General features: G+C 35.7%; 1 protein-coding gene across 11 annotated transcripts in view; it reads right to left on the bottom strand.

Moving 5' to 3' along the window:
• Positions 1-393: 393 nt before the first annotated feature.
• SENP6 (SUMO specific peptidase 6) overlaps positions 394-19,220 on the bottom strand; it is a 106,680-nt gene continuing 87,853 nt past the window's right edge. For 10 of the 11 annotated variants that reach the window (XM_057527556.1, XM_057527555.1, XM_057527553.1 and 7 more), the window contains 8 exons: positions 18,422-18,544; positions 17,333-17,425; positions 13,596-14,026; positions 8,209-8,312; positions 6,515-6,603; positions 4,395-4,463; positions 4,142-4,292; positions 394-1,043 (listed from right to left, as the gene is read on the bottom strand). In XM_057527556.1, coding sequence (XP_057383539.1) covers positions 846-1,043; positions 4,142-4,292; positions 4,395-4,463; positions 6,515-6,603; positions 8,209-8,312; positions 13,596-14,026; positions 17,333-17,425; positions 18,422-18,544 — 1,258 coding nt within the window. In that variant the 3' untranslated portion in view covers positions 394-845. The remainder of the gene's footprint in view (positions 1,044-4,141; positions 4,293-4,394; positions 4,464-6,514; positions 6,604-8,208; positions 8,313-13,595; positions 14,027-17,332; positions 17,426-18,421; positions 18,545-19,220) is intronic. The other variant, XM_057527560.1, reaches the window with a different exon arrangement.

Consider the following 19,220-nt stretch of genomic DNA (forward strand, 5'->3'; position numbering starts at 1 on the left):
AATTCCTATTTAAACTCCTGTGTTCACAGGTTAAAAATGTTTATCAATTAACTATATCACAGATCGTAGATACTTTAAGCTATAATATAGAAAGGTAACATGGGATATTTGAAATTCAAGTTGTACTTACCAAAATAGTTTTAACCTGAGTCTTTGACATCTTCAGAAATGTACTTGACAATAATGTATGATAAAGTATAGTTATTATTTAGTAGTATAATTCAAAGTTATTTTTCTTTGACTTGCTCTAAATAACTGCTTCTTCTTAAATGTTTGAGTAAAATTATAAATATTTATTACACTTTTGGGGCCAAGTTCTCTAAACACAAGGGAGTGTCTGAATTAAAAGCTGTTACTTCTTCCTGCTATACAAACATATGAGGATGTCTTTCATGTTCAAAATGGCTTTGATTTAATCTTATTTTCACATTTCAAGTTATTTTAAAACAAATGCAAAGGTCAAAAGATTATCATAGATACACACCCACTGAAGAATTTAATACAATCTTACTAAAGAATATCAACTTAATCATCTCCTCCTATAAATATTTTTTTATTTATTTTATTTTTAGAAGTTACAGTTTAAAGTACTATTAACAGAAAATACCTAACAAAAGATTCCTAACAAGTGAAAAAAATAATTATAAATGCTGGAAAAATTGGCCTCATTACATATTTACAGACTTTTACTTAATATATCCTCAGGTGGAAATTAATTATATGACATTTATACAAGCATTAACATTTCCAAATAACTCTGTGTAATGAGCACTTCAGTTCTTTACTGTTTATATCCTTGAAAGTCACTCAGTTTTGAAGGCAATACTGCCAAGCATGAAAAATGGTCAATCTGAGATGTTACTGACATATTGTTCGGCTCCTTCACCTACGGATGTTGTGTCCTTACGCCTCTTTTTTTCCTTGCTCTGGTCCTCCCGCAACTTCAGAATTACGTTTCGAATTTCCTCTCTTTTTCTTTTCATTCTTAGGGGAGGGAACCAGTTTTCCAAATTCATGGGTAATTCAAAATTCACAATTGGATTCTGAAAATAAAAACATTAAATACACCTTAGAAAACTATACTAAAAATTATCTTGGTTTCAATCACAAAAGCATTCCACAGAAGAAATGAAAAGAATCAGTGACATGTCATCAGTACTTACTCATCATCTATTCTATGCAGGCACCGTGCGGGGCACTGGAGATGTAAGACACACAGTTTCTGCCTACAGATCTTAGAGTCTAGATCAGGGGTCAGCAAATTACAGCTAGTGGGCCACATTCTGCCTATTGCCTGTTTTTGTAAATAAAGCCTTATTGGAACACACCCACAGTAGCTCACCTACATGCTGCCTGTGGATGCTTTCTTTCATGCCACAATAGCAGAACCGAGTGTAGGGACCATACGGCCACAGAGCCTAAAGTATGTACTACCTGACTGCCTGGTGCCTTAGGAGAGAGACCGCTAACCCCAGTCGAGACACACGGGTAACTCAACAATGAAAACAATGACTATGACAAGTATTAAGGCAGGAGAAACAGAGAGTCCTATGGGAATACATACCTAAGGGCTTGGCACAATTTCAAGAAGTGATGTTTACGCTAAGACCTGAAGAATGAGTAGGAGTCAGCCACATAAGGAATGATGGAAGCAACAGGGAAGAGTATTCCAGGTAAGGAAATATGTACCAACGCCTGGAGGCAATAGACAATGTGACGCAACACGAGAGGCTGAATGACATCCAGGGGGCTGGTGTGTAGAATGCTGGAGTGAGAAGGGTAGAAATGAGGCTAGAAGCTTGGACAGGAGTTGGATGATGCAGGCCACGTGAAGGATTCTGGTCTTTGACTCAAGAGCAACAGGAAGCCATTATAAGATTTAAAGCAGAACAGCAACACAATTAGATTTGGGTTTTGGGAAAAATACAAGGCAAGAGGCCAGGTCAGAGGTTGGTGCAGCAGTTTGGAATAGTGATGTTAATGAAGTGGACTTAGAAAGTGGTAGCAGGGGCAAATAGCTGAACAGAAGTGACACTAAGTGACAGAATTCACAGGGCTAATGGCACCGTGGGTGGTGGATGAAGAAGAGGAAGAGGTCAAGATAACTGTAGAGAATATCCAAGAGAGCCCACAGATAAACCCACGCACATACGGTCACCTTATCTTTGATAAAGGAGGCAAAAATACACCATGGAGAAAAGACAGCCTCTTCAGTAAGTGGTGCTGGGAAAACTGGACAGCTACATGGAAAAGAATGAAATTAGAACACTCCCTAACACCATACACAAAAATAAACTCAAAATGGATTAGAGACCTAAATGTAATAAGGCCAGGCACTATAAAACTCTTAGAGGAAAACATAGGCAGAACACTCTATGACATAAATCACAGCAAGATCCTTTTTGACCCACCTCCTAGAGAAATGGAAATAAAAACAAAAATAAACAAATGGGCTTAAAAGCTTTTGCACAGCAAAGGAAACCATAAACAAGACGAAAAGACAACCCTCAGAAGGGGAGAAAATATTTGCAAATGAAGCAACTGACAAAGGATTAATCTCCAAAATTTACAAGCAGCTCATGCAGCTCAATATCAAAAAAACAAACCCAATCCAAAAATGGGCAGAAGACCTAAATAGACATTTCTCCAAAGAAGATACACAGATTGCCAACAAACACATGAAAGGACATGCTCAACATCACTAATCATTAGAGAAATGCAAATCAAAACCACAATGAGGTATCACCTCACACCGGTCAGAATGGCCATCATCAAAAAATCTACAAACAATAAATGCTGGAGAGGATGTGGAGAAAAGGGAACCCTCTGGCACTGTTGGTGGGAATGTAAATTGATACAGCCACTATGGAGAACAGCACGGAAGTTCCTTAAAAAACTAAAAATAGAACTACCATACGACCCAGCAATCCCATTGCTGGGCATATACCCTGAGAAAACCATAATTCAAAAAGAGTCATGTACCACAATGTTCACTGCAGCTCTATTTACAATAGCCAGGACATGGAAGCAATCTAAGTGTCCATCGACAGATGAATGGATAAAGAAGATGTGGCACACATATACAACGCAATATTACTCAGCCATAAAAAGAAATGAAATTTAGTTATTTGTAGTGAGGTGGATGGACCTAGCGTCTGTCATACAGAGTGAAGTAAGTCAGAAAGAGAAAAACAAATACCGCATGATAACACATGTATACGGAATCTAAAAAAAAAAAAAAAAGGTTCTGAAGAACCTAGGGGCAGAACAGGAAGAAAGACACAGATGCAGAGAGTGGACTTGAGGACACGGGGAGGGGGAAGGGTAAGCTGGGACGAAGTGAGAGAGTGGCACGGACATATATACACTACCAAATGTAAAACAGATAGCTGGTGGGAAGCCGCCGCATAGCACAGGGAGAGAAGCTCGGTGCTTTGTGACCACCTAGAGGGGTGGGATAGGGAGGGTGGGAGGGAAATGCAAGAGGGAGGAGATATGGGGATATATATATATATATGTATAGCTGATTCACCTTGTTATAAAGCAGCAACTAACACACCATTGTAAAGCAATTATACTCCAATAAAGATGTTTAAAAAAAAAAAAGAATATCCAAGAGAGGTGTGCATGGTATTGTACCTCTGAAGTCAAAGGAAGAGCGTGCTATGTGGAAGGAATAAAAACAGTGTCCAATGGTGCTGTGAGGTCAGGAACAATTTCAATGTAAGGGTGAGGGTCAAGCCGGATTATAGAGCTTTGAGAAGCAAATAGGATTCGTGGAAATGAAGGCAATGAATATAAACACTTGTCCAGAAATACATCTGTGAAGGGGAGAAAAGAAGGTAAAAGATATAGCCCAAATCATGGGAGAGGTTTCTTAAGGCAGAAAGAGCCGGTGGAGAGGAACTGACGAGTGATGAGTGATGAGGCCAACAAGCCTTGGATTTGACGGAGTATGGTCTTCTTTATTTTATGCCTTAAAAATTCTCCAATTTAAGAGTTTTTGCTCCTTGGAATAATTTCTGAAACAACAGTTTTCAATCTCTTCAAAGTATTTGCTTATTGTGTTTTTTACACTAACATGAGATCAAACACACCATTTTATTATTTATTAAATCAGATCCAACAAACTGAAACCCACCTCAAAAAAGCTCTCTACATACTGCAATATGTATACACCACAATCACTGAAGTTGTTTTGCTGGGGTACTTTTGGATTAGAGCCTTTCATAACATCTTTGGAAAAACTTCGTTTGCTTCCTTTTCTTACTTCCCATTCCACCTCTAAATACCTGCAATGATGTGTATATAGTAAGAATATATACATACATATAAATATACATAGTTCCTCATTCCCACCAGAATACAAAATACAGGTAGAGTTTTGAACTTACTCTCTTAGAATTTTTACAACATTGGACCGAGAAGGGCCTCTGAGTGAGTCCATCAGTAGGATACAAGGTCTGTAGGGTAGAAATGACCAAATATTAATACTTTGTAATATTTAAAAGGCATAAAAAGATGTAGTTAACAATAAAATTTCAAACCTTAAAAATTCGCTTTGTATGACTCAGTAAAACTTGCTGGGGGGTGGATAACACCCTAATAATACTTAACTATCCATGGTTATATTAAATACTGAATTATAGAGTAATAATTTAAACATATCTAAATTATGAATATAGTTCACCAAAGTTCCTAAAAATACTTCAAAATTTAGCAGAAAGTCAAAACAATTCTGAAAATTTGAACATCTCCATATTCCAAATTACCATAAGTGAGACCATGCAAAAGTAGAAGAAAAATGATCCCATTTTTAACTAAAATCTATTTTAGATTAAAAAATCAGGTAATCTTCACATAAAAGAATTAGTTTAGAATCCAGTGTTTTGGGCGAGGTTCCACTTCAGAACACTCAGTATTAATAATACTCAACTTTTAAAATTTTGTTGTTAAACCCAAGTAAGTGAGGAAGTCTAATGTAGTGCAAAAAGTCCTGAAATGATTAAAGACCTAGGTTCTTCCTGGCTAACATTTTATGGGATTTGGAAAAAATCTTTCAACTGCTCTAGGTCTCTATGTTTTCCTTTATAAATGAAGTTTGCTTTTCAAACGCTATTAATGGAGTTTCAGACAAGATTTCCTACAAAAAGTCAGAAGAGATGAAGTCTAGAAATAGGTACTATTTCATCACCTAAGAAGTCTGCAGACCCTGGCAAGATCTCAGAACATGTACTTCTGAGAACCAAAATAGACTCTCAATTTGGGGTTCCCATTTGTTTTTTTGGTTTTTTTTTTTTTTTTTTTGCTGCACCACAGCTTGTGGGATCTTAGTTCCCCAACCAGGGATTGAACCCACGCCCTCAGCAGTGAGAGCGTAGAATCCTAACCACTGGACTGCCAAGGAATTCCCTGGGTTTCCCACCTGGAACATGTCCCTTAGGACTGCCTTAAGTCACTCCACAGCCTTCACACAGTAGCTACGGAACCAGTGTAAACTCCAATTCCCATGTTACTGATGTGAATTTGAATGACATTCTTTGTCCTTTCCCGCTCCAAATCACTATATATCCAAAAGGCATAGCGGTTTTCTATGCACACGCACAGACATGGAAAATGGGCAAATGGAGAACTGAAATGATTTCCATTCTCCCCAACTCAATCCCTGGACATTGGGCAGGACCTAATTTTCCTCACTGACTCTGAAAGCTTCTGTGATTTTTGCTTAAATACCTGCTTTAATTAAAACAGTATGGTTAATGTTTTATTCTAAGAGGGTACGTGAATAAAAATTATCACGTAGGGTCTTCCCTGGTGGTGCGGTGGTTTAAGAATCTGCCTGCCAATGCAGGGGACATGGGTTCAAGCCCTGGTCTGGGAAGATCCCACATGCCACGGAGCAACTAAGCCCGTGCGCCACAACTACTGAGCCCACACGTCTAGAGCCCATGCTCCGCAACAAGAGAAGCCACTGCAAGGAGAAGCCTGTGAACCGCAACGAAACGTAGCCCCCACTCGCCGCAACTAAAGAAAGTACGCACACAGCAACGAAGACCCAATGCAGCCAAAAATAAGTAAATAAAATAAATTAAAAAAAAAAAAAGAGGGCTTCCCTGGTGGCGCAGTGGTTGAGAATCTGCCTGCCAATGCAGGGGACACGGGTTCGAGCCCTGGTCTGGGAAGATCCCACATGCCGCGGAGCAACTACGCCCGTGAGCCACAATTACTGAGCCTGCGCGTCTGGAGCCTGTGCTCCACAACAGGAGAGGCCACGATAATGAGAGGCCCGCGCACCGCGATGAAGAGTGGTCCCCACTTGCCACAACTAGAGAAAGCCCTCGCACAGTAACGAAGACCCAACACAGCCATAAATAATAAAATAAATAAATAAATAAATATTGAAAAAAAAAAAAACCAAATGAGTCATATAAAAAAAAATATTAAAAAAAAAAAAAGAGTAACAGTTAAAAAAAAAACTATCATGTAGTTTGCAAAATGTATGGTTAATGCTTACTGTTTACAGACAGTAGGCTTTAAATGCCACTGTCCTATTTCAGAATTGCACTTGTCATCGGCAAGGAATCCATCATCACTGCTGTCACCCTATAAAAGAGAGCCTACTGTTAGTATTGAAAATATACAATCTTAAATGACTAATAACGTAACAAAATAGCACTACTGAGGATAAAAATCCTTGTAGCAAATATGTAAAAAATATTTCTTCTATTTAGATGATCAGACATTAGAAAATGTGGTATGTCACTCCATTCTAATGATGTAACACTACAACATAGGCATCTTAATGAAAGAAACCATCAATCAGAGGTCTAAGAAAACTTGTTACATCTATTTACTCAATCTAAATTTTTAAAGACTAAGTATATCATGACTGATTCTTCTCTAGTCAAACATTATGGCTCTGATTTTAGGTATTTTTACAAAAATTTAATTTGTTGGCTAAAACAACTGTTTTCACAATAGGACATGAATGACTTATATTTATCATCCTTTCACACAAAAACTTTTTTCATATCAGAAACATTTAAAGGGTTTTTGGAAACACTGTTTTACTTGACAAAACCCTTTACCCACTTCACTTGAGAGAAGACAGCTTTATGATAGTGTGTCTTATTCTACCGATTATCTTGAATGTAAAACAAACAAAGCTTTTTTTGTCCTGTGGGAAAGCTTCTGGCAACCTTTTGAATGAAACAGTCAACAGTAGGAATAATATTAGTAGTAATACACGGTTAGATTAACTAGTTCACGTAACTGCTATGACCAAAAAGGAGCATACGAAGTGCGCATTATAAACCTTGAATGTAATCCAGATATGTGTCTGTATATATTAGAAAGAAAAACTGTATTTCACAGCCACACACTGTAGACCAAGGGACATCACAAAAATGTTTTTTGTTCACAAGAGGATTGAGCAAAAGGGAAAAATGGTGCAGTACAAAGTTATCTTTACTACTAGATAAACTCAAAGTTTGTCTTAACAACTAAGGAAGAGTCAGAGTTAAGGAAATGGAATAAGCTTTTCTCTCAGTAGAAAATGCCTGTTTAACTGAAGTTATAAAATATTTTCAAAAATATACTTTATTCTTGGTGTTAATAAAGCTTACTAGGGCAAACGAGACTCTAAGGAAATATGAGAATCGACCTATGTTAATTTTAACTAAATATGATCTGCTCCTGCCATGATGCATATACAGCAGATTAGATGAAAGAAAAAATCATTAGACAGGTGGCAAAAATAGTGTAATTCTGCTGCGTTCGTGCACCACATACCACATAATCGAAAATGTGAACACTTGCCTCCTGAGTGTTAAGTAAGACCGAAGGTTAAGCACGGCGCACAAACGCTTTAAAAGAGCAACAGAAAGGGGTGCGGTAGGGGTGGTGGGCGGTCACTGGGTCACGGCGGGAGGATCCATTTTACATGGAAACTTTCCACGGTGGGTGATATTAGTTTAGTCCTCAATGGCAAACTAAACAAACAAACAAAAACCCCAAAACAAAAAATGAAACAACGTTCATACAACTATCCCGGCAACTTCTGAACTGAAAACCAAAGCTGTGCTGTGAGATGAGATCCAAATCCAGAAGGCACGAGTTAACCGTTTGAAGGAATCGCCTATAAAAATCTAAAGAAAAACTTTTAATTATATAAAATACTAGAACTTTTTGCCAAGCGTTAAGTTTCACCTGGTTATCCTGATCTTCTGAGAAGTCGATGAGTTCATCTTCAAGCATTTTACTACCTTCAGCTGATTCATCACTGTAGTTTAGTCTGATTTTGCTTAAGCCATCTGTATCAATAAGAAACATTACATAATTTTTAAAAAAACACGCACATAACTTATAGTACATGGTGTTAAAATTAATGCTAGTAATTAATTACAAAGTAATTACGAATACAAAATCTGTCTTGGCATGTAAATATCACAAGTATAAAATAAGTTACTTTTAAATAAAAAACTTGGATTATGTCATCTACAGAATTGTTTCTACTACTCAGACCCTAAAATTTATTCAACTTTAAACACTAGGTATCAATTATATTATTAAATATTTATGTGTATTTAAATACATGTGTGTGTATATATATATATATATATATATATATATATAAAGATTCTGTGCTAGGTATGCTAGGTATCTTTAATAATAGAAGCTACCACAGTTTGAAAACAACTCAATTGTTCAATAACAGGAATGGTTAGCAAATGTAGAACATAAAATGAAATACTGTGTACACCAGAGAAATTAAAATTGTGAAAATATGGAAAATTATACAAGTTAAAAAAACATGATTAAAACAAAGTAAAACAGGCTTGCTTTTGCACAAATAATTTTAAAAAACACAAAAATGGAAACAATCATGCTAGGATAGTAGTTATGGATGAGTTCCTCAACTCTGTATATTTTTCCTTCATGTTTGGTTATATTCATAGACTTTTCAACAAAATAAAATGACACAAGCCAACGTAGGTGCTGGTAGTATGAAAATAAATGACTCGTAGAAATATCTGAAATGAATTCTTTTAAAGGTCTGTTTCAAGAACCTAAATCCTTAAAAATCAATGATTTCCTTAAAGAAACAGAAGATTTACCAGAAAATAACGAAAACTGAGCAGGAACTCTGATGCCAAATATACAAATATTGTTTATTATAGAGCATACCATTTCCAAGTTTTTAAAAGCATGACTTCAAGGTATTTTAAACAGGATTTAACTTATTTTGGTACAAGTTATTAAAAGGGCAAAAGAATACTAATATAAGCAAGATAGGATGGGAAAACAGCAAGATAAAAGTGCTCCTGAAAAAATACATTTAACATATATAAAAGTCTAAATGTTGTGATTGAAAACATACTACTTGAAATAATAAAGCACGCAAAGAATAACCTTTTCAATTTATCTCTTTCAAAAATCTGTATTTTTATGCTCTCTTGAAGCAAAAACACCTATATTTAAATAAAATTTGTCCAAATCCTCAGGCAATTAAGAGCTAGTCACTACAATCAAGTTATTTTTGCAGCGAAGTATTCCTGTCTATACCTATCTATTACACAGAAATTGTGTCATATAAACATGAACCTTATACAAATGAAATATGTGTGCACTGCAAAAAAGGAGAAAAGTAATTTAAATAGTGTAGTTAATTTCTTCCACTCTTTCATTCAGTAAACAAATGCCCTCCTATAAATTGAGAGGCAATAACTCAATCAGCTGTTCCCCCAATCAGTCCCAGTTCCTGAGCTTTTCTCACATAGTGAGATCACCTCTTGAAGATGCCAAACCACGCGTGATTCTAGAGTTTAAAAATACACATTTTTCATGTACCATACAGAGCAAGACAACTATTTCAAATGGTGCCCAACTGAAAAAACACCAAATCAAAGTAGTGATAACAGACATTATTCTCCTACAGTTGACCTTAAAAACCTAATCCCCGTGGCAAGATACAACTCCACTTATTTACTGCAGCATGTCAACCGACATCAGTCAACACTTGTAACTGTACGTGTCCAACGGTTAAAATTATGTTAAATGATTTATTTAAGTCCTGTCAACGATACTCCCAGACCAAATAGAAATAGATCACTAAGATATTAATCATAATCACAAAAATTTTTACAAGCTCTCCTTATCCTCATTTCTGATACGTCATCATTTTATCTAGGATAGACGGCTTAGCCATCCTCTCCAAGGCAGTGAAGGCTCCTCTGGAGAGCACTCTCATTCAATGTACTTTTGGGTGAGTGATGCCTTGGGAATATCTGATGAAAGATATGAGAGCTCGTTCCTGAAAAATACAGACCCATTCTAGAGAACCATTTTTCAAACTGTGGGACACTATGGTCATTGGACTAAGATAAGCATTAAAAATGAATAGAAAAATACCAGTGTATCACACACAATAAAGGTAAATTAATTTCCTTTAAGGAAGATACAGTCGATACAGTTACACACATACGAAAAACAAAACAAAACAAATGCACAAATTATAATTTTTAAAAGAAGAATAAACATATTGTAAAAGGGCAAACTACATAAAACAGATATTCTTTACTTTGGTCTCCGTTAGGATTTATGGGTATATTTACTCAAATTTAACTGGTTACTTCTCAACTAGAACATTAACTTGTAGAGAGAGCCACCAGGAATTTCTGGGGTTTGTGGATATGAAGGAAGTCCTAAGGCTTTGTCCCATTGCTCTAAGACATGCACTTTAATTTGTTTTTTTAACTTGAATTCACATTAAACTGCATGAAATTATTGATCAAAAAGGAACTTAAAAAATGTTCTGTGGAGATATAATTCACATACCATACAATTCACCCATTTAAAGTGTACATGTAAGTGGTTTTTGGTATATTTACAAATACTATGTGCAACCATCCCTGGAGTCAACTTTAAAACATTTTCAAAATGTTTTAAATCTCAAAAAAACCCACAAAAAACAAACAAACAAAAAACCTCTGTACACTTCAGCTATCACTCCCTTCTCCCCATATTCCTGTCCCATACCCCCAACCAGCCCTAAGCAGCCATTAACCCACTCTACAGATTTTCCTGGGATATTTCATACAAATGGAATCACATAATATGAGGTCTTCTATGACTACTTTAACTTAGCATGCTTTCAAGTTTCATCCATGTTGCAGCATGTATCACTCCTTCATTTCTTTTTATGGCCTAATAATATTCCATTGAATGGATGTATCATGTTTTGATTATCCATTTGTCAGCTGATGAACATCTGGATTGTGGCTACCATTTGGCTATTATGAATAATGCTGCTATAAATGTTCATGCCCAAGTTTTTGTGCGGACATATGTATTTATTTCTCTTGGGTAATTATCTAGGTGTGGAACTGCTGGATCACATGATAACTCTATGTTTAATGTTTTGAGGAACTGTCAAACTGTCTCCCAAAGCAAGCTGTACCATTTTACATTCCCACTAACGATATATGAAGGTCTCAGTTTCTGCACATCCTCACCAACACCCGTTAGTATCTGACTTTCTGATTCTAGCCATGCTGTCGCGGCTATGAAAAGGCATCTCTATGTGGTTTTGACTTACGTTTCCTTCTTGACTAATGATGTCCAGCATCTTCTCGTGTACTAATTGGCAGGACTTTGTTGTTTTCTTATTTTATTTTTATTTTTAATGGGGTATAATTGATTTATAATGTTGTGTTAGTTTCAGGTTTACAGCAAAGTGAATCTGTTATATAAATACATATATCCACTCTTTATTAGATTCTTTTCCCATATAGGCCATCACAGAGTATTGTGTAGAGTTCCCTGTGCTGTACAGTAGGTCCTTATTAGTTATCTGTTTTATACATAGTAGTGTGTATGTGTCAATCCCAATTTATCCCACCTCCAGGACTTTGTTTTAAAGGCAATGAGAAACAGTGCACACTGCCTTGAAGGCTTAATCTTCAGAGTGCCCATCTACACAATGCTTTCTGTTTAGCAAAATGGTAATTAATCTCTAACATGGCTATTCACTGCCTCTTTTTTTTTTTTCTATTCAAGTATTAAAATACTAAAAGTGAAAACAATTACAGTCAGAACTTGGTGATTACCTACTTCGCCTCATCTTCATTCCATTTCCTGCCTGCTGAAACAGACTGGAAAGTCAGCTAGAAAAGGAAGCACAGTTGACCCTTGAACAACACAGGTTTGAACTGCACTGGCCCACCCACACATGGATTTTTTTTCAATAAATACGTAGTACAGTACTACACAATCTGAGGTTGGTTGAATCCAGGGATGCGAAATCTGTGGATGTGAAACTGTGGTATGACACGAATGGCTGACTATAAAGATAGAGGTGGATTTTTGATTGTCAGAGGGTCAGCAACCCTAAACCCCATGTTGTTCAAGGGTCAACTGTATTTATCTGCTTGGCTTTTGATATACTCTCTTGCTTTATCTGCTAAATTTCCCCCTTCTGCCTCTTATCTTATACCCCCCTAAAGGGCACAAAGACCAACATTCATATGGCTAATGTCAGCTTTATGCAGCTGAGTATGTCAAACAAAAAATATTTTTGTAAGAGCGCAGCAACACCTTTCTGACTTCCTAAAATAATACAGGCTGGTAGAAGTACAGAGTATGCTGAGCATTCACAACTTTTGACAGAGTATGTTGAGCATTCACAACTTTTTCTTGAACTTTTGAGTTCAACTTTTGAAAGCTGAACTCAACTTTCTTACTGAGTTCACATAATTTCTTCTGTGCCTTATACTGAGTTTTTTCCTCCCAAGAAAATGTATTAGATCCACTCATAGTTTAGTAAGTTTGCTATCCTATATACATAGCATATTATGGGTTTATGAAGTAGACTTTGGGGTTGAAGTGGAAATTATGCAGTTGACTTGATATATAATTTAAGTATTTGAAGAGAAACCTTAGATTTCTATAACAAGTGCTAGAAATACGGACCTGATTCAAGGAATAAAACAATTTATTAGAAGTGAAGGGAAATAAAAAAGCAGAGGTTGGACCAGTGCCCTTTCTCCCACTGAAAATCATGAAGGAGCGTGAGGAACAGAAACTAACCTTTAATTTGAATGTCAACAACTATTTGGAGGAGAAAGCTTTAATTTCTGCCTCTTGCCCCTTGATCTCAATTGCCCATCTGTAAATTGAGAAGATCGAACTAATCTGCCTTACAGATCTAAAACTGTGCAACTACTGTTTATGCTGAATGATTTCCTACTAAATAAAAATAAGTCCAAGTTCCTATAAACGGAAAATGTAGACCTTGTACTATAATTTTAAAACTTCATTCTCTGTAAGGGTGAGGGGAGGAGACTCACTATAAAGGGGGCAGAAGGGAATTTTTTTGAGTAATGGAAAGGTTCTAAATCTTGATTGTTGTAGTGACTACATGACTATACATTTATCAAAGCTCACTGAGCTATACTTATGAGTGAACATTACTGTAAGTAAATTATACCTCAATAAACCTGACTTAAAAAAAAAGTGTGCCCTGAAATCTTAATCCTATTTCTAAAAATTCCAACTTATTCTAATTCTTTGATTTTTTAAAACATTTAGAAACATACCTGTATGGTGCATAGAACTTAAATATTCATTCTGTAGGCCATTCTCACTTTTAGTCCTATCAACAACTTTCTGGCATGCAGATTCTCCTTTATTCGATTCTTCATTTTCACTTGCAGTATGATTTATTTTTTTCAGACTACATTTCACACTGCTAATGTTTCTCCGATAACGAGGGTCACTTGCTTCCTGTTCATTATTTGAATCAATTACAGCTACACAATGCTTTCTGTTTAGCATCTTCTTAATTACGGGCTTGGCAGCAGAGTTTTGTGAACAACTGTCCATTTCACTGGCTGAAGGAGAAGAAATACAACTGTCCTCTACAGTTGAACATTTTTGCGTGACTGTATTTTCATGGTAATGAGGATTAGGTTCATACTTTGGTTTTTCCAAACCAGGGAAACAAACAACAGCCAAAAACCAGTGTGCACTGTAAAAAACAAATGAAACTACTGAATATATTATTAGAAAAATTTATTATATTTGGCAATAAATATTAAAATCTTTTTTCTAAAGGTTTTATAAACAAATTTATTAAGAATGCCCAATTTTTTCAATTCTTAAATTAATCCACTTGTTTATAGGATCATTGATTCATTAACAGAATACAATGTCTATTCAAAAATCACATAATTTTTGTCAGAATTACATAGCCTGCATTCACTTTTGCAAACAATACTTTGAACATTTTCTTGCTTTTGGAATGAAAAATTCATTGTTTTCCAGGCAATTTAACAAAATGTAAATTACATCACTGCAATTCATCATTCCCATTTACCTTTCCTTTGCCCTATTTATGCCAAGGAAAAAATACTATCTAGCCTCAAGATTAAAATGTCTTCAGAAGTCTAATTAGACTTTACAATTTTGAACATTTTCTAAATATTGCAAGTAATAGCTTTTAAAAAATTTTATGTCTGTGTTTTTCTTATTAATGAGGTAGGAACTTCTTAATATTGAAAACATTAAATAATTCTTGTCTCATGCTATACTAAAATAAAATACACTAAATTGAAATAATACATCTAATCTAATCATCATCACAGAATTCCAAGTATTAGTAGAATTCCAGCTATCAAGTGGGTACTCATGATAGAGCTGAATTCAGGTAACACAGTTCCTAGTAGTAGGATATAAGCCATGAGTAAGATGCTGTACAGCTAAAAGTGGTTAATGTTCATTAATCTAATTAATTTTATTATGGGTTTGCAGTTTGCTAGGCACAGTGTTATGTGCTGAGATACAATGAACAGGCTATAGATGTCAGATAATTTATTAGCTGAGCTCAATATACGTCATAGAGTAGGGTGTTCAGTAGATATTTGCTGAATGAAAAATGAATGTTGACATAGATAAAAGTTATTCCATATTCTGTTTCTGAAAAATATTAAATTCCTCCAAGGTACTACTAAGAAACAGCACTGTCTGTCTCTTCATCAGACAGTATGAGTAGAAAAGGTCACAGATGCTGGATTCATTCTCAGCACTGAAAAGGCCAGATGGAGGAATGCCTCTCTCCTCTTCTTAATTATTAACCTTCAGGATCCCAAGGACTTAGGTCAGGCGAGGCTAGGAGAAGAACACCACACCATCTTCCTCACTTCATCAATTCTAAGACACAGTTGATTGTAAGTCACATCTCAACTTCATAAAGGTTATAATGTGAAAATATGTGTTTTGAAAATTGATTAAATATGGTATAATACAGTGACTCTCAACCTATAGCTGAAACCTACATCTATCACAGTTTTAAACATTTTTCAGCTATGACAATATGGATAAGCCATAGTTTTTCTGTTGCCTCACCTAAAAACTTGGAAAAAAATCTGCCTTCACCTAGCTGAAAAGAGAAAGCTGAATCAGATACATCTGAGGTCACTTTCAACCTCTAAGAGCCAGGGTTTTGCTTTTATGATCCCTTTTAAGATCAGCTACCTTGACCTTAAGCCATCAGTGGGAGAAGAGGCTAAAACAGGCAATTTCGCTTATCTTAAGATGAATTAGATCCAAACATCTAATTTCTACTCCTTGTCAATTACTACAATTTTTAACAAATAGCTTATAAACTTTTAGCTTAAAGAAATTACCGTCACAAATAAAATTAAAAATAAAATAGATGACAAATACATAACAGCCTAACTAATCTAATTAGCTTTATCTCTTAAAAAAAACCCCTCATGATCTGGAAGCTATTCTTTCACCTACAAACAGCACAGTTCTCTTGGTGAACACTTTACTAATTCTGTACCTTTGTTCATCCTCTACCTTTCACCAAGACGACTTAAAGCACTGAACGTAGCTTCCATCCAACATCAGATGCTGTGACTAAGAGGGATATGCCTCTATTGCTAAATTGTGTGTACCTACAATTATACTTTTATTTTAAATTTTTAAAATTAATTTCTGACAAATGGCTTCCTATGTATATCCTCCCTTTGGCCTAGTGGGAAGCTCACTTGCTACTTTATATGACAAATTAATGTCAAGAAACTTTACTTTGAGGAAAATGAAGAAATTAAAGATTAGTTTTAAACTTAGCTTTAAATTTTTTTATGATACTATGTTTGACTCCAATATATATCGTTGAAGAAGGTGGGCTTTATAGCTATAACCAATGTTTTAACCTAGCCTACCCATCTTTGACCGGGCTAATTAGAGAGCACAGGTTTTATGATTAAAGCATGATTATAAATAAATAGGATTTGATTATACTATAGAGTGAATTTGTTTTTTATAGTGGGGAAAAAAGAGCACATTCAGAAGATAGCTTGGCACAAACAGGCTTATTAGAAATAAACGATCTTACAGAATACCAACCTCAGATAAGGTTACTCTGCAACCATGATAAAATGAGACAAAGTAAGGCCATTTCATAATTTGTCTCAGCAGAGACAAATATAAGATCACAATGCAACCCCTCAAAATACCAAATATTCTTTTTTTGCTAAATGAGCGAATGCAACTTCTTTATCCAAACAAACCACTGCTTCCTTAGACCTTCCACCAAACCAAAGCCCAAATTGTTTTACTGCCTCTTTCAAACACACTTTTACTGAGAGGATCCACAGTCGCCCATGTTGTGTGTTCTCCCTTGAGGCAAATACTAAACCCAAGTGGCCCAGTTACAGGGGTATTCCTGCAGGTCTTTGGCTGGAGGACACAGGAAAATTAAAAAATGAAATACAAAAACCCTCAAGTTGAAATTGTATAATAAGACTATCCTATACATCTAGGCCTCTCTAGTCACTGGGGGAGAAAAATACAAAACGTTTACCACCCCCATTTACTTAGAAAATAGCTTTAAGTAGTGAACATGGTTTTCAGTGAGCAAATGACATACATCCAGCCACCTTTTCTTCTTTTTGATTAAAAGCCAAAGTGTATCTTAAACTAAAGATTCAAATTCTTCTATGTGACCTAATCACCGTTCTGTACAAAGCAGTCTTTTCTATATAGGATGTTTGCTAGACCACAAGCACCATTTTTAAAAGAGGACATTATTCTACATGGATGAATAAAAATGAAATTAGAAAGATCTCTTATCTAGTGTCTGTAAAATTCAGTATCTTACATGATTCACTGGAAAAGTATATTAATTTCCATAAAATAAAGAATATAAGTGTCAATATATACAACAAATTTCAGAAAGAAGTTAAAAAATGGATGAATTATTCACCTCAAAAACACATCTGCTAAAAACCGCCATTACATTAACATAAAGGAAATTCTTACTCACGCTTCATTAAGCGGTACAAAAATAAAATCCTTTTCAAAAATATCTACATGCCGGGTCCATGTTTTCACTCTTCCATGTCGCTTCTGCTGTATTCTGTAAGACAAGAGAGAAACTATCAAGCTTTTGAAGTGTTTCTAATGTTTCCGCCTCTATGCAGCAATTTATACATTACAAAGATTGAGATGTTAATAGATCAGTTGTATGATTTAACAAGTTGTGAGAAGAAAGCAGAACATCTGAGATGGAGCTGGGAAGATGGGAAACTGCCCGTCCCTGAATCTGGAAGAAAGAGATTATTTAATTCCTACTACTACTTACTAGGGTGGATCAGAGCTACTATTTTTATTGTTGCAGAACTGGTTTTAGCAACAATATCGAGAAGCATATCAGACCATGACCTGTAAGAACTGAGGAGAAGAGAGCAGGAAAAGTGAGCACTATGTCACAGTTGGTGAACAGGACAGACTACCAGCACGGGTCAAAACCAACCACTGCCATCAACTCTAAGATGCAAAGTGAGGGATCACTGAAATAGTAGAAAATATTATTAATATTATGCACAGCAGCCATCAATTCAAGACATTTAACAGCACTTATGACAAAAAATGTACGAACTCTTTGTATCTTGCGACCAATTGCCAGCAAGTATTAGAGCTGGATGCAATCACTATATGGAGAGACATTATAAATAACTCAGGCCTCCTATGTAGAATGTTGTTTCCTTAACTTGTCTGAGAAGAATTAGCCAAAGAACTTATTAAAATTACAGATTCACAGGTTCCTCTGTTAGATATTATGGATGGAACATCTAGGGTAAAACAGAGCCATCGGTATTTAATAAGTATTCAAGTAATTGTTCTTTTTTAAACTATCAGATATATTTGGGAAATATTGATCTAGATATTAGACCTAAAAACTTTATGAGTTCCAGGTATTCTTGGAGTTTTAGAATATTATAAATTATATTAATTTTGCTAATTGAGAATGGAAGTAAAAAATGTTGCTTTAATACAAATAAGCGATATTTTTCTAAGTTAAACTTAAGTGACTTACTACATCTGTTAAATATTTTCAAAAAGCTTGACTTACGATAGATTAGTTGTTTCAGGAAGATTTCTCCTCTCTCTCTGATTAAGGCGTTTGTAGAAGAAAGAACTGAATACATGAATTCGGTCAGCTTCTTCTTTCTTCAGTTTTTCAAGCACCAAATATCTATTTTATAAAAAGTAATTCCAAGTAGAATTAATTTAACAGTTTATACTAAAAACAGTCACAGAGTGATCAAATATCTATTTAGCCACCATCAATCTCTACTCCTTTAAACTGAAAGAAGTCATAAACAAAATTTATTTCATATTCTAGACAATGATTACTCTCAGATTATTTGTAGGTAATAAAAAGTGGTGTTTGAGAGTAAAACCAGGATTTGAAAGATCTAATCTTCTAAAACAAGGGCACATTTATGAACATTCATAGAAACATTATTTATCATACCCAAAAACCCATGATTTATCATACCCAGAAATGACAGAAATGCTCATCAACCGATGAATGCAAAATGTGATATATCCATACAATGGAATATTATTTGGCAATAAAAAGAAATGAAGGACTTCCCTGGTGGCGCAGTGGTTAAGAATCTGCCTGCCAATGCAGGGGACACGGGTTCGAGCCCTGGTCCGGGAAGATCCCACATGCTGCGGAGCAACTAAGCCCATGCGCCACAACTACTGAGCCTTTGCTCTAGAGCCCGCGAGCTACAACTACTGAGCCCACATGCCGCAACTACTGAAGCCCGTGCACCTAGAGCTCGTGCTCCGCAACAAGAGAAGCCACTGCAACGAGAAGCCCGTGCACCGCAACGAGGAGTAGCCCCCGCTCGCCACAA

This window comes from Balaenoptera acutorostrata, chromosome 14 (genome assembly GCF_949987535.1).
Source record: "Balaenoptera acutorostrata chromosome 14, mBalAcu1.1, whole genome shotgun sequence".
Classification (NCBI taxonomy): Eukaryota; Metazoa; Chordata; class Mammalia; order Artiodactyla; family Balaenopteridae; genus Balaenoptera; species Balaenoptera acutorostrata.